This window comes from Dasypus novemcinctus, chromosome 4, assembly GCF_030445035.2.
Source record: "Dasypus novemcinctus isolate mDasNov1 chromosome 4, mDasNov1.1.hap2, whole genome shotgun sequence".
Classification (NCBI taxonomy): domain Eukaryota; kingdom Metazoa; phylum Chordata; class Mammalia; order Cingulata; family Dasypodidae; genus Dasypus; species Dasypus novemcinctus.
In genome coordinates, this window is record NC_080676.1 from 78,118,859 (window position 1) to 78,131,882 (window position 13,024).

Consider the following 13,024-nt stretch of genomic DNA (forward strand, 5'->3'; position numbering starts at 1 on the left):
TTGCTGTAAGAAAACTTCCAGGAGCTAGCTCCAAAGTCCTTGTCCTGGAATAGGATAATGCCCCACAGGGGATACTGCATCTTTTTCTCAGACTCTCTCTTGGCCAGGACGACAATCAATAAGGGCCTTTAACATCAGGCTGGAATAGTGGTTCTCAACCAGGGTACATGTGACAATGTCTGGAGGTATATTTGCCTCCAGTGTATATGTAGTGGGAAACATTTTTGATTACCACTGGAGAAGTGCTACTAGCATCTGGTAGGCTGAGATAAGGGATGCTGCAAATAAGGGATCCTACAAAACACAGGACATCCCCCTACAACAAAAAATTACGTGGTCCAAAAGTTAATAATGCTGAGGCTGAGAAACTCTGGGCTTGAGGAACCTGTACTTGTAATCTATAATTCTGAAAAAGCCCAAGATCCCAGCCAGAGCTAGGTTTAAGGAAGTAGTTACAGGAGGCACTCTTTCCTATATCCTAGACAGAGACTGTGTTGAATTTAAATGCTTTCATGTCTAAGACTTAATATGTGAGTGGATTTTGTAGACAATGGTTATATTCACTGGTACCTAATTGATTTAATTTCACTGGTACCTAATTGATTTACCCAGATTAAAAACAAACTTTAAAAAGTGAACATCATTGTTTAGTCACATTTCTGCAGCTAGGAGATTAAATGAAACAATCAGTTGACTCCAGAGTATGTGACAGTTCTTCACAAGGCACTGTATGACATAAAACAGTAAGATACAGATTCTGTAGAACCATTTTTATTCCAAGTACTTGCCAAAGAGAAAACATTTAGACAAGTGAAAAATATTTTAAATTTGGTTGAAAGTTTTTAAGAGATTGGAATGTTTTTCACTTAGATCAGTGAAAAGTAAAGCTGCTTACAACTTGAAATTCAACACTCACGAGATAGTCTCTGGGATTTCATCTTCCTTTTTGAAGCGACCTGACCATATCAGGATCTTCCTCTCCCAATCAGTAGGTTTGTGTAATGGCACTCTGTGGCTGTAAGAATCTATGAACAAAACCAGGTATGAAATCTTACTTATTTGAGATTATGACTCAAATTTAGAAACAGAAAAATGCTGTTTGTTGCTTTTTAGCTATTCACTAAACAGAATACACTGAGAACCCTGAAGCTAATTAGAGCTTTATTTGAATGGAATTTCTTAGGTGTCTTTTTTCTTAACGAGATTCCAAAATTCTGTAAGGTCAGAGTTAAAATAAAAGCATTATTTCCCAATAAAGCATTAGTCATTGAAAGCTAAAAGAATACCATGAGCAAAGATATGATAGCAAGGATAAATTAAGAAGGAAACAGTGAGGAGCTTGTCTGACTTCAGTAGAATAAGAAAAAGTGTGAAAGGTAAGTTCAGATTTAAAAAGACCTTGAATGCCAGGCTAAGACGTTTAAACCTGATTTGGAACTACTGTATATTTTGAAGCAAGGAAGATCTTAACATTTTAGGACGATTAATCTGCACAATGGAAAGGGAAGCGCATGAATGCCATTTTTAGATTTGTTGAGTCCAGGGAATTTATGCCATCTGAGTGGACTTCATTAATGAGTCAGGTTGGAGATTGGTGCTAAGGGAGAGGTGGTAAGGGTGACAAAGAAGAACAGAAGGCCATGGACTCAGCCTTAGGGCATGGCCAAAGAGGGGTCAGAAGAAAAGCAGCTGAAGAAGATGGAGTGGCCAGAGAGGCAAATGAACAAGAAATGTGCAGAATCACAGGATGTAAGGGAAAGCAAGTCTTCTAAAGAAAAGGGTAATCACTAAAGACTGGAGCAGAAAAAATTAGATAATCAGAGAATATCAGGGTTAGAAGTGACCTTGACTAATCCAACTTGCATCTACTACAGACTATGTCCTTGACTGTAACCTACATGTCATACTCATTCCCACCTCCATACCTCTGCTTATACTGCTCCTTCCACCTAATCAGAACATAACAGTGAAAGGAACAAGAAAGTCACTAGGGAAAAAAAATACAGAAAGAACCAAAAGAAAGAAAAAGAGGTTTAGAAGTATATAAATAGTGCTGCTGTCCTTAACTTTAACCCTTCTAGTACTGGGCACAATTCTCTCCAGAATTTTTTTCCCCTGATTTTAAAGTAATATATGCCCATTAAAGAAAATTCAGAAAAGACAGATGTGAAAGAAGAAAAAATAAAAACCAGCCATAATCCTATTAACATGCATAACCACTGTATTTTTATTTTTGTGTTTCCCAAGTCTTATCTCCATAAGCACATACGTTTAATGTGTGGGCTTGTGTATCATGGTATGTATATGATGTCTATGCTTACATACAATATAAAATCTTGTCACCTGCTTTGTTCATTAATATTAGAACAAATATTTTTATGGTTTTTGAAAGCACCATTTCCCACACTAGATCTAACGTAGTTATTCATTCCCTGATTATTTGGTAGATTTATTTCTAATCTCATTTTATATAAATAATGGGAATACCTTTAACTCAAAGTTTTTTCCATATACATTATAGTATTATTACTTAGGATAGATCCTCAAATGCTGAATGCCAAGTGAAAGGGTCTAAACATTTTTAAGCTCTCCATAAAGATTCTTTGGGGCTGGTTCCTCTCCACTAACAAAGACTGCCTGGTCCAAGGGTACTCTATGAAGAAACAGTGGGGCAAATAGTGCCCTAGACCCTACAGTTTATATATTATACTCCTTTCTGCCATAATGGTAGACTTTGGCAAGGGTTTGAGTGGAGCAGCACTGGACATAGCCAGAGTCAGTGCCCAAGCCAGGGGTTAGCCCTGGTTATATTTTATGTAAAACAGCAATTCTTGATTGATTCATCTTTGGGGTCCCTGAAAAGATAATTCCTAGACCTCTATTTACTTTGGTGCTTTTATTCTCCTACAAAAAGCTCCAGTCCAACCTTTGAAGTAAGAAAAAGTTGAAATGACAAATGAAGAAATCTCTGCTACATGTGGACACAGCTGATTTAAGTACAATTTGGGGCTCTGACCTGCCTGGTAAAGTGTGATATGGGAACCCCTACGACTACCTCTCTTTTAGGTTCTTTCGATTCCATGTTGTCTGGTTTTGGGGCAGTTGTTTAGTCCATAACTAGAAAAAACAATAAAAACTTACGAGATGGAGCTTTTGGACTTTCCTGTGGTTTGGTGCAAAATCCACTCATTGTCTTCAAATCAGTGTTTCTCGTGAGTCTTAGAGATGAGGAAGCATCTCTTTGACATAACCTAAAACAACTTCCTAGGAGAGAGAGAAAAATGTTTCAGAGAAAGGAAATATGATGTTTTCTCAAAAAGAGAAATGCCTGCAAATTTTATATTTTATTTATCAAACTCAACTCATTAAATATACTATACTATAAAGTTAAGGTACTATGTATGCTTGGTGCTGTTTTAGAATACGTGTGCTTTGCTGATTAGGAAATTAGGAATTTATAACAAAAGTTTTATCAGCTGCAAATTTTATATAATTAATTCTCACATGTATCTTGTCAATAACAATACTAGTTCTGGTGGCAACATTATGTATTATGGCACCTGGGATGTTTAGGTAAAGATTAACAACTTCCCAGAAGTGATAAACCAGGACACCAAGATGCCATTATTATCCTGGCAAACTCTAGTGGCTGTAATGGTTAGCAAGAGCTCCAGAAAGCTTCCAAAGCCACAATTCATGAATTATGTGTAACCTTAGAGCTATATAATTATATATATATATAATTACTATGTACATATATATATTATATATATGAGGTTAATTTTTTAAATGTAACATATCAAACACATACAAAATAGAGGACTTGTATTAAAACTCCCATCATCACCCAGTTTCTACAATTACCAATGGCCAATCTTGCCAATCTTGTTTCATCCAAATATTGCCCTGTCCCTACCCCTGGAATATTTTAAAGCAAATTCCATACATATTTTTACCAATAAATATTATTCAGTATGTATCTCAAAGTAACATTAATTCTTCAAGAACATATGCAAAATAACATCAATAAAACCAAAAAACCAGTATATTACTAGCAAATTTCTCAAATGAGTTCATATTTTTTTATAGTTGGTTTGTTCTAACAGGGTGCACACACTGAATATGGTTGATGTTTCCTGAGTTTCTATCAATTTGTAGATCTATCCTCCCTTTATTTTTTCTTGTCATTTATTTGTTGTAAAAACTTGGTTATTAGTTCTATAGTTTTCCTCATTATGGATTTTGCTAATTGTATTCCCTTGGTGTTGTCAAACTTGTTCTAATTTCTCTTACTTATAAACAGACATCTGAGGCTTTATCAGATTCAAGTTAGAATTTTTAGCAAGAATACATCACAGGTGGTACTGTGATTACCTCAAGAGGCATATGTTTGTCTTTTTGTAATATTAAAATTGATAAATGGAGGCTATCAGCCTTACTCACACCTTTTAAACTCCCCCAACAACTTTTCATCTAACATGTTTAGCAGATAGAGATGATTGTTACCTAGATGCAAAGTGGTGGTATTCTTTCCCACATTAAGTATGCGATTATCCTAAGGTACAAACCATACATGAAATGTGTAATTAATGTAGGACTCTTTCCCTTTATTTGCCAATATTCAAAATAATGATTTGGTTTCCTTGCATCTCCCCAACTGATGGTTTGTTTAAAAGCAGCATTAGGAACTCTTGTATTTTAATACATATGCTCTTATCCATTTCAGAAATTTTTTTTTTTTTTTTTACGATTTTATTTCTCTCCTCCCCCCTCACTGCACTCACTGTCTAATCTCTGTGTCTGCTCATCTTTTTAGGAGGCACTGGGAACCAGACCTGGAACCTCCCATGTGGGAGGGAGGTGATTAATCACTTGAGCCACCTCTGCTCCCTCCTTGTTGTGTCTCACTATGCTTCCTTGTTGTTTCTCCTCTTCGTGTCATCTTGTTGCATCAGCTCACTGCACCAGCTTGTCTTCTTTAGGAGGCACCGGGAACCAAACCCAAGATCTCCCATGTGGTAGGTGGGAGCCCAATTGCTTAAGCCACATCCACTTTCCTTGATAATTCTTTTTCATTGTCATAATTTCCCATCTTCAGACATTGCGAATCCTTTTATGTTGGCTTCTGTGTCCTTTCAACATGTCCTCAGTCATCACTGATAACTTCCTTATTTTCTCACAGATGTTCCAAACTCATTTTGAATGCTTCCTGCCCTTGACTTTCAAGATTCAGACATTTCTCCAAGGAGCTCTGGTTCCTTTAAAGAGGGAATGTTTTTAGAGAGCCTTTGGGGATGCTGATTTTTACTGGGTTTGTCATTGTTTCTAAGCTTTTTCAGTGAAAAAAGCTAGGAAATGCATACCTTCTTAAAATAAATATAACTATATATATTTTTAAATAAAAATGATTATTTTAAAGAAGGTTTAGATTACATAAATGTTATGTCAAAAATATAGGGGATTCCCATATTTCCCACACTTTCCCCCATTAACGACATCTTTCATTAGTGTGGTGCAATTTGTTAAAAATGAACAAATATTGAAGCACTGCTACTAACCATGGTCTATAGCTGACGTTATGGTTTATACTTTGCACTGCACAATTTCATATTTTTTGGCAAAATGTAAAATGGCCTATATCCATCATTGTAATATCATGCAGTACAATTCCAATGTCCCAAAAGTGTCCTAAGTTATACCTATTCCTCCCTCTCAGAACCTCTGGTGACTACTGTCTTTGTATCAGTATTACAAGTTCTTCCATTACTAGAATAATAAGTCTCCTTTAGTTCCTAGTTGCATTTCCCCCTTATGACTGTTTATTCCTCAATTTTGAGGATTTTAGGATAGTGGTGCCCACTCTGCTTCTGAATGAGAAGGGGCTTAGAGCCATTGGAGCAGATGGATGGAACTGTCTGGCTTCTAGGTATTACTCTCTGGTTTTGGGAATGGGCAATGTCCATCATCATCCTTTTTTTTAGTTGTCTGGGTGAGTTCAGTGAATTGGAGAGTGGTTATTAGCTGCAACTCTGTTGAGAGTCAGGGCTCAACCAGCCTATGAAGTCAGAAGATTTACTGTCTGGGACATATATTTAACAGATAAAGTGCTAATTATATATTCAAATAAAAGGGACAGGACCATGTTAGGAAAATTATAAATGAGTCACACTCTGATACACTGGGGAGATAGGTTATCATATATTCCAAGGTAAGGCCCACCAACAGGGTGTCCATTTCCTGGGGTTGTCTGCCCTGCCTATAATAAGTTTAGATGTCCCTAGAGTCCTCAGGAGCACCCCAGCTTGAGGCACTGTTTACTGTGGCAGTCAGTAAGAATATCCTAATGAGTGCATAAGCATAACCTCTGGAATGACCTCCCGACTCACTTTGAAATCTCTTAGCCATAAAAACTAATTTCTATTTAATATGTCCCCCTTTTGGTCAAGGTCTTTTTCCAAATGCATTCCTAGCTGGTGCTTAGTAATAATCCCTCAGTGCCAGAGAGGTTCATCCCTGGGAGTCATGTCCCATGCCAGGGGGAAGGTAGTGAGTTTATATTCTGAGTCTGGCTTAGAGAGAGTCCCCATTTGAGCAATAAGGAGGCTTTCAGGAGGTAACTCTTAGGCAATTTATATTACTAAGTTTCAGTTTCACAAGAACAAGTTTCATAAGTATCCATAACAAGGGCCTGGTGTATTGGTCTGTCCTCCTTCCCTAGGCACTGCCCATATACTCTAAGGATTCTTGCCACTCTATTAGAGAATGCAGCAGGACTCCTCAGGAAGGGAATTCAATTTTCCTTCGATTACTGACTGGGTCTCCACCCAGCAAGACAACACCCCATGACCATATGAACACATTCATATTCCATAGAGGCATGCCCCAGGTGCACTCCTCCCCATGTATCCCCCCACCACTGATACCCTGCACCAGGACTCCTCCCTGCCATAGTGCAACCTTTCTGCAATCCAAAACCTCCCCAGAAACAAAGCAAAAAAAAAAATGAAAATAAACTTTAAAAAGTTTTTGCATTATGCCTTTTGTCACTCTAAGATGTTATCTTTTATATATTTTGACAATTCCTTCTGTATTTCCCTAGTTTTTTTTTTTTTTTTTTACTTTATTTTCCAAAAAGCTTTAGGTTACAGAAAAGTCCATAGAAAATATAGGGGGTTCCCACATACTCCAAACCCCATAAATTTTTAAGACATTAGTTTTGGTTAGTGATTTTTACCTTTAACCCCACTGTGAATAATTTTTTAATCAATTGACAATCAGCAGAATTGAAAACAGGGACAGCCAGAAATGGTTTTAATGAGGCTGGGAGAAAAGGAGAATAATTCTAAGAGTGGAGGTGGTGGTATAAAAGTGACCAGGGGGAAGCAGATGTAGCTCAAGCAGCTGGGAGCCCACCTACCACACTGGAGGTCCTGGGTTCGGTTTCCGGTGCCTCCTAAAGAGGATGAGTGGGACAGCAAGCTGATGCGACAGGCTGGCATGGCAAGCTGACAAAACGAGGAGAGATAATGAGGAAACACAATGAGACACAACAAGGAGGGAGAAGTGGCTCAAACAACTGGGCACCTCCCTCTCACATGGTAGGTCCTGGGTTCGGTTCCCAGTGCCTCCTAAAAAAAAAAGAACACAAGCAGGCACAGAGAGGACACAATAAACAGACAGAGAAAGCAGACAGCAAGTGCAAACAAAAAGGGGGGATGGGAGAGAAATAAATAAAATAAATCTTAAAAAAAAAAGTGACCAGGCCTGGTATAGGCTTCTTAGAAGCAGAGTGTCCTAGGATGTAGAAAAAAAGATAATACCATGAAGTAGAATGGAACAGAAAACTGGAAAGGCACCAGTAATAAATCTGACCAGGGAACTGGTACTCTGTGATGCTCTGGGACTTGCATTGAATGTAGCTACTCAAAAGTGTGCCCTCACAGCTTTGTGGTTAAAAGGCCACAGGAGACTATGTATTTTCAATCTATTTGCGGATGGATTAAAAGTCTGTACCTCTGGAGTTCTAAACTCCTACTTGGATGTCTTTGTAGCTTTGGGTATTTGGAGTAATCAGGAGAGATGGGAGGGGTAGGAGTGAAATGTTTTCAGAGGTGGACCTCCCCAAACTGGTGAGAAACATTTCCCCATTTTCCCCCTTGTTAAAAAACCTTTTGAATATAACAATTTTAAAAATAACCTCTGTGGACTTCTCATTGGAATATGTATTTGTATAAAGACCTTATTTTATTTTTTTATTTAAAAAAATTTTTTTGTATAAAGACTTTATAATAACACTTTTATTGATACATAATTCACACAAATACATAAAAGATAAAATTCATCCTTTAAAGTTTACAGTTCAGAGGCTTTTAGTTGTGCAACTATCACTACTGTGGCAGTTTGATAGTATTTATGAATTCCACAAAAGAGAGATGTTTGTAAACTGGTCTGTTCCTCTGTGGATTCTGGTCAGTAGTTTTCTTGAGAGGTCTTTGTCTGATTTTGGTATTAGGATAAAATAACTTCATGAAATAAGGTTGAAAGTGACCCCTCCTCTTCTATATTTTGGAAGAGTTTGTGAAATTAATTCTAATTTTTCTCTGTTTGGGTATAATTTACCACCAAGGTCACCTAGGCATGGGGCTTTTCTTTGTAGGAAGTTGTTAAATTACTAATTCAATCTCTTTACTTGTTATATGTCTGTTAAGATTTTCTATTTCTTCTTGACTCAGTTTTGGTATTTTTTGTTTGTCTAGAAATTTGTCCATTTCATCTAGATTATCTAGTTTTCACATACAGTTGTTCTTAATATTCCCATACAATTCGCATACAGAAATTTACAATTTCTGTAGAGTCAGTAGTAATGTCCCTATTTGATTCCTGGTTTTAGTCATTTGAATCTTCATTTTTCTTGGCCAGTCTAGCTAAAATTTTGTTGATGTTTTCAAAGAACCAGCATTTATTTGGCTTTGTTGGTTTTCTTTACTCTTACTCTATTCTCTCCTTCATTTATTTCCATTCATACTTATTCTTTCTTTTCTTCGACTTGCTTGGGTTTAGTTTGCTCTATATTTTCTTGTTTCTTATGATGGAAGGTTACATTATTGATGTGATATCTTTTTTTGGGGGGGACAGGTATTTACAACTATAAATTTCTAAGCACTGTTATATCTGCATCCCATAGCTTCTGGTATATTCTAAGTTTGTTTTTTTTTTTTAAGATTTTATTTAACCCCCTCCCCCCCATCCCTCATTGGTTTGTGCTTGCTGTCTGCTGTTTGTCTTCTCTTTTAGGAGGCACTGGGAACTGAACCTGGGACCTCCAATGTGGGAAGGAGGCACCCAATCACTTGAGCCGCCTCCACTCCCTATGTATTGTATTTCCTTTGTGATTTCTTCTTTGACCCATTGGCTATTTAGGAGTATGTTGTTTAATTTCCAAATATTGTTCATAGTTTTTGTTTCTTTTATGGAGGAATAATTTTCAGAGTGATTTTTCATTACTTCAACATTTCAGAAGTTGGAACCTTCTATTTGCATAAAGGTTTATGGTTACCTGCAGTCTTATTTCTTTCGTGGTGTCCTCATTTCAGTTTTCTGTCTATAATCCCAGAAAGCTTTCCCAGGGACTGGGTGACCACAACATCAGCGCCACCTGGTGGCAGCAAGTGGACACTATAAGGTAGTAGATAAATTACAATTGCTTTGAATTTTCCTCCTTTTAAATGTGGAAAATGCAGTATTTACTTCAACAGACCTGATTTGTCAGTTAAATGGAAAAACAGGTGTGAGAGCATCTGGTAAGATGCCTGAAACACAGCAGACACCCTAAATGTTAATTTCTGGTTGTTTTTTTAAAAGCACTATTTAAAACATTAATCTTCAAATATTCCCAGAACACTTTTCAGTTTTATGTTTAGGTGGTCAGAATTTCTGACTAAGGTAATTATACAGCTATAGAGGGTATGAGGAAAGTCTATGAAACTCTTCAGTAGTTTTCCACAGCACTCAGGATTAAGACAGAATTCTCTAATGTTGCGGTACTATACTGTGCATCAGAACCGCCTGAAGGGCTTGTTAAACTATGAATCACTGGGGCCCTCTACTTCCAGAATTTTTGAGTCAAGAGTTCTGGGACAGAAGTTGAGAATTTACATTTCTAAGAAGTTCCTAGATGAGGCTAATGCCAATGCTGTTAGTCTGGACACTACATTTTGAGAACCATGGCTCTACTGTGTCTTGCAAGGCCCCATCTTCCACCATGCTGCTCCATCTTGTCGCTTTGGCAGGCTCTCAGAGTTAACAGGCAATTAACTAGAAGGACTCTGTTCTCTAAACAGAAAAAGCAGCAAAAATTATTTCTTGGGTAGCAGCTCTTTCCCACCCCTCTTTTTAGAATAGAGGCAGTTTAGGAGAATAGAAAACAATCAGTTGCCTCTCAGTTTAGTGTGGGAAATAATGATAAAGCAAGAATGTGAACATACATACCCAGTTTAAACATGTTCCTAATCTTAATCTGCATTACTGTGGGTGTGAATCCATTCTAAATAGGATCTCTTGAAGGTATTATTTTTAGTGAAGGCAGGCCAACTGAAAGAGGGTAGGCTTTATCTGTATTACTGGAAGTCTTATAAAGAGAAGACCACAAGCAAGCAGTCGAAGTCAGGGAGAACAAAGGAGAGCCACCACATGTGACAAGAGGCAGAGGAGGAAGCCAAGGAACCGTAAGGATCGCTGGAAGCCAGCACCAGAACGCTAGACTCTAGGACCAGGGGTACTTAACCTTTTTTGTTCCATGGACCCCTTTACCATTCAGGTGAAAACCAGAGACCCCTTACTAAGTCCACACTATACTGTGTATTATTTAATAAATATATCACACCTGCACCAACATGTTCCGACAACAATAATGGTTTTTTTGAATTTCAATTCAAGCTCACAGACCCTGTAGCAGTTTGATATTATTTATGAATTCCAAAAAAAAGGATATTTGATTGTTGTAAACTGGCCTGTTCCTCTGGGCATGATATCCTTCGATTGTATTAGATTCAGCTGGGATGTCTCTGATTAAATTATGTTAAGATTAGGGCTTTGATTCGACCACATCATTAGGGCATGCAGGGTTGAGTCCCTGCCCCCTTGGTGGGCTGATAAAACAGACTCTCACATGAAAGTAGATACAAAGACAAGAAGAACACAGAGGAAGAGAGATATCTCCCCAGACAGAGCAGAGGCCCTGGGAAGAGAGATTAGCCTGATAGTTTGCAGCTGAACAGAGCAGCTGAGAAGCCCTGAGATAGGAACGAGGTGAGATAGGAACCACAGAGCCTTAAGAGGAAGAAGGAAGGCTGAGCCCTCGCAGACATTACCCGCCATCTTACATCAACATGTGACAAATGAATTTGGGCAAGAAAGTACCTTTTATAGTACCTTGATTTGGACTCTTCAGGGCCTTGTGACTGTAAGCTTCTACCCCAAACAAATATCCTTTATAAAAGCTAACAGAGTTCCGGTACTTTGCGTCAGCTCCCTGTTGGCTGACTAATACAGATCCCTTGTTAAGAATCCCTGCTCTAGGAGAAATCAAGCCTTGCTGATATCATGATTTTGGACTACTTCTAGCCTCAAAACTGTGAGTCAATAAATTCCTGTCATTAAGCCAACCCACTGTGTTGATATCTGTAATAGCAACCAGGCAAACTAACACTTCCACTCACTATCATTCATGTTACTACCTGTCTGGAAATATTAATTCATTCCCTCAACAAATAATAACTAAGTACCTACTATGGGCCAGGCATTGCTCTAGGCAATATTCAAAGGAGATAAAAATCTGTGTCATAATGGAACTGGCATTTTACTGGGGAGAAAGTAAAATAAAAAAATAAGTAAATAAAATATATAGTATGCCAGAGAGAAAAAATAAACAAGACAGACATTAAAAGTTTGGGTGTATGGAATTGAGTGTATATATGAAATTTTACATGGGATGGCCAAGGAAGGTCTCTTCTAATTAATTAATTAATTTATTTTCAGACCACTTTTGCAGGCAGTGAAGGAGCTAGCTTTGCTAGTAACAGAATATTCTAAACAGAGGAATGGCAAGTACAAAGGCCCTAAAGTGGTTCTAATGGCCATAAGGAGGATACCAGTGTGATGGGAGTGGAGTGAATAACTGCAAGAGAAGTAGGATTTAAAGTCGGAAAGGTACCTGGAGTGAAGGTGAGGGGCACAAGGAGAGGTTTACCTAGATCAGGAAATAGCTACCAACTTTTTCTTATTACACTTCATTCTGAATGTGAGTAACTTTTATCTCCCTAAGGCGTAAACACCAAATAAAACATGTACAAAAAAGATACATTATACATCTTAGAAATAATAGACCATTATAAAAAACAATTTTTATAAACATACATCACTACAAAATATGAATGCCTGATTTGATCTTGGTTTTTATTTTGCAATTATAATAAAATGAAAACATAAACAAGTTTTAGTATCACTATTATGCCCTCCTTTTTATATCTCAAAGAGATAAAAAATATTCCACCAGACAGCCATGCCAGAAAATTTCCATGCTCTGGTGGATCACAACTAAAAACAAATAAAGTAAAAGAAAAACAGCACTTAACTTTCTGGCTTCTCTTGCAGTCTGTCCCAGGATGACCAGCTCCTCATCCCCAGGGCCCTAACAGGAAGTTAAGATGAGGCCTCACAGTTGCATCTAAGGTATTTATTTAATTTATTTATTTGAGGTACCAGGGGCCAGAGATTGAACCCGGGACCTCATATGTGGGAAGCTGGCACTCAACCACTGAGCCAAATCGGCTTCCCTAAGTCGGCCCTTCTGTCCATTTTGCTTTTTGTTTTTGTTTTTCAGGAGGTACCAGGAACCGAATCCAGGACCTCCCATGTGGGAGGTGGGCACTCAATCGCTTGAACCATATTCACTCCCCTGGGTGGTTAATATTAAGAGTAGAGGTTGTCAAACTTTAGCATGTTATTAGAATCACCAGCAAGTCTA

The 13,024-nt window shown here is 37.8% G+C and overlaps 1 protein-coding gene across 1 annotated transcript in view; it reads right to left on the reverse strand.

The window, feature by feature from the left end:
• The window catches only part of FAM162A (family with sequence similarity 162 member A), a 31,742-nt gene that overhangs the window by 9,787 nt on the left and 8,931 nt on the right, over positions 1 to 13,024 (reverse strand). The window contains exons 2-3 of the mRNA XM_004467166.4: positions 3,142 to 3,264; positions 917 to 1,025 (exon numbers count right to left, since the gene is read on the reverse strand). Of these exons, the coding sequence (XP_004467223.1) occupies positions 917 to 1,025; positions 3,142 to 3,264 (232 nt within the window). The remainder of the gene's footprint in view (positions 1 to 916; positions 1,026 to 3,141; positions 3,265 to 13,024) is intronic.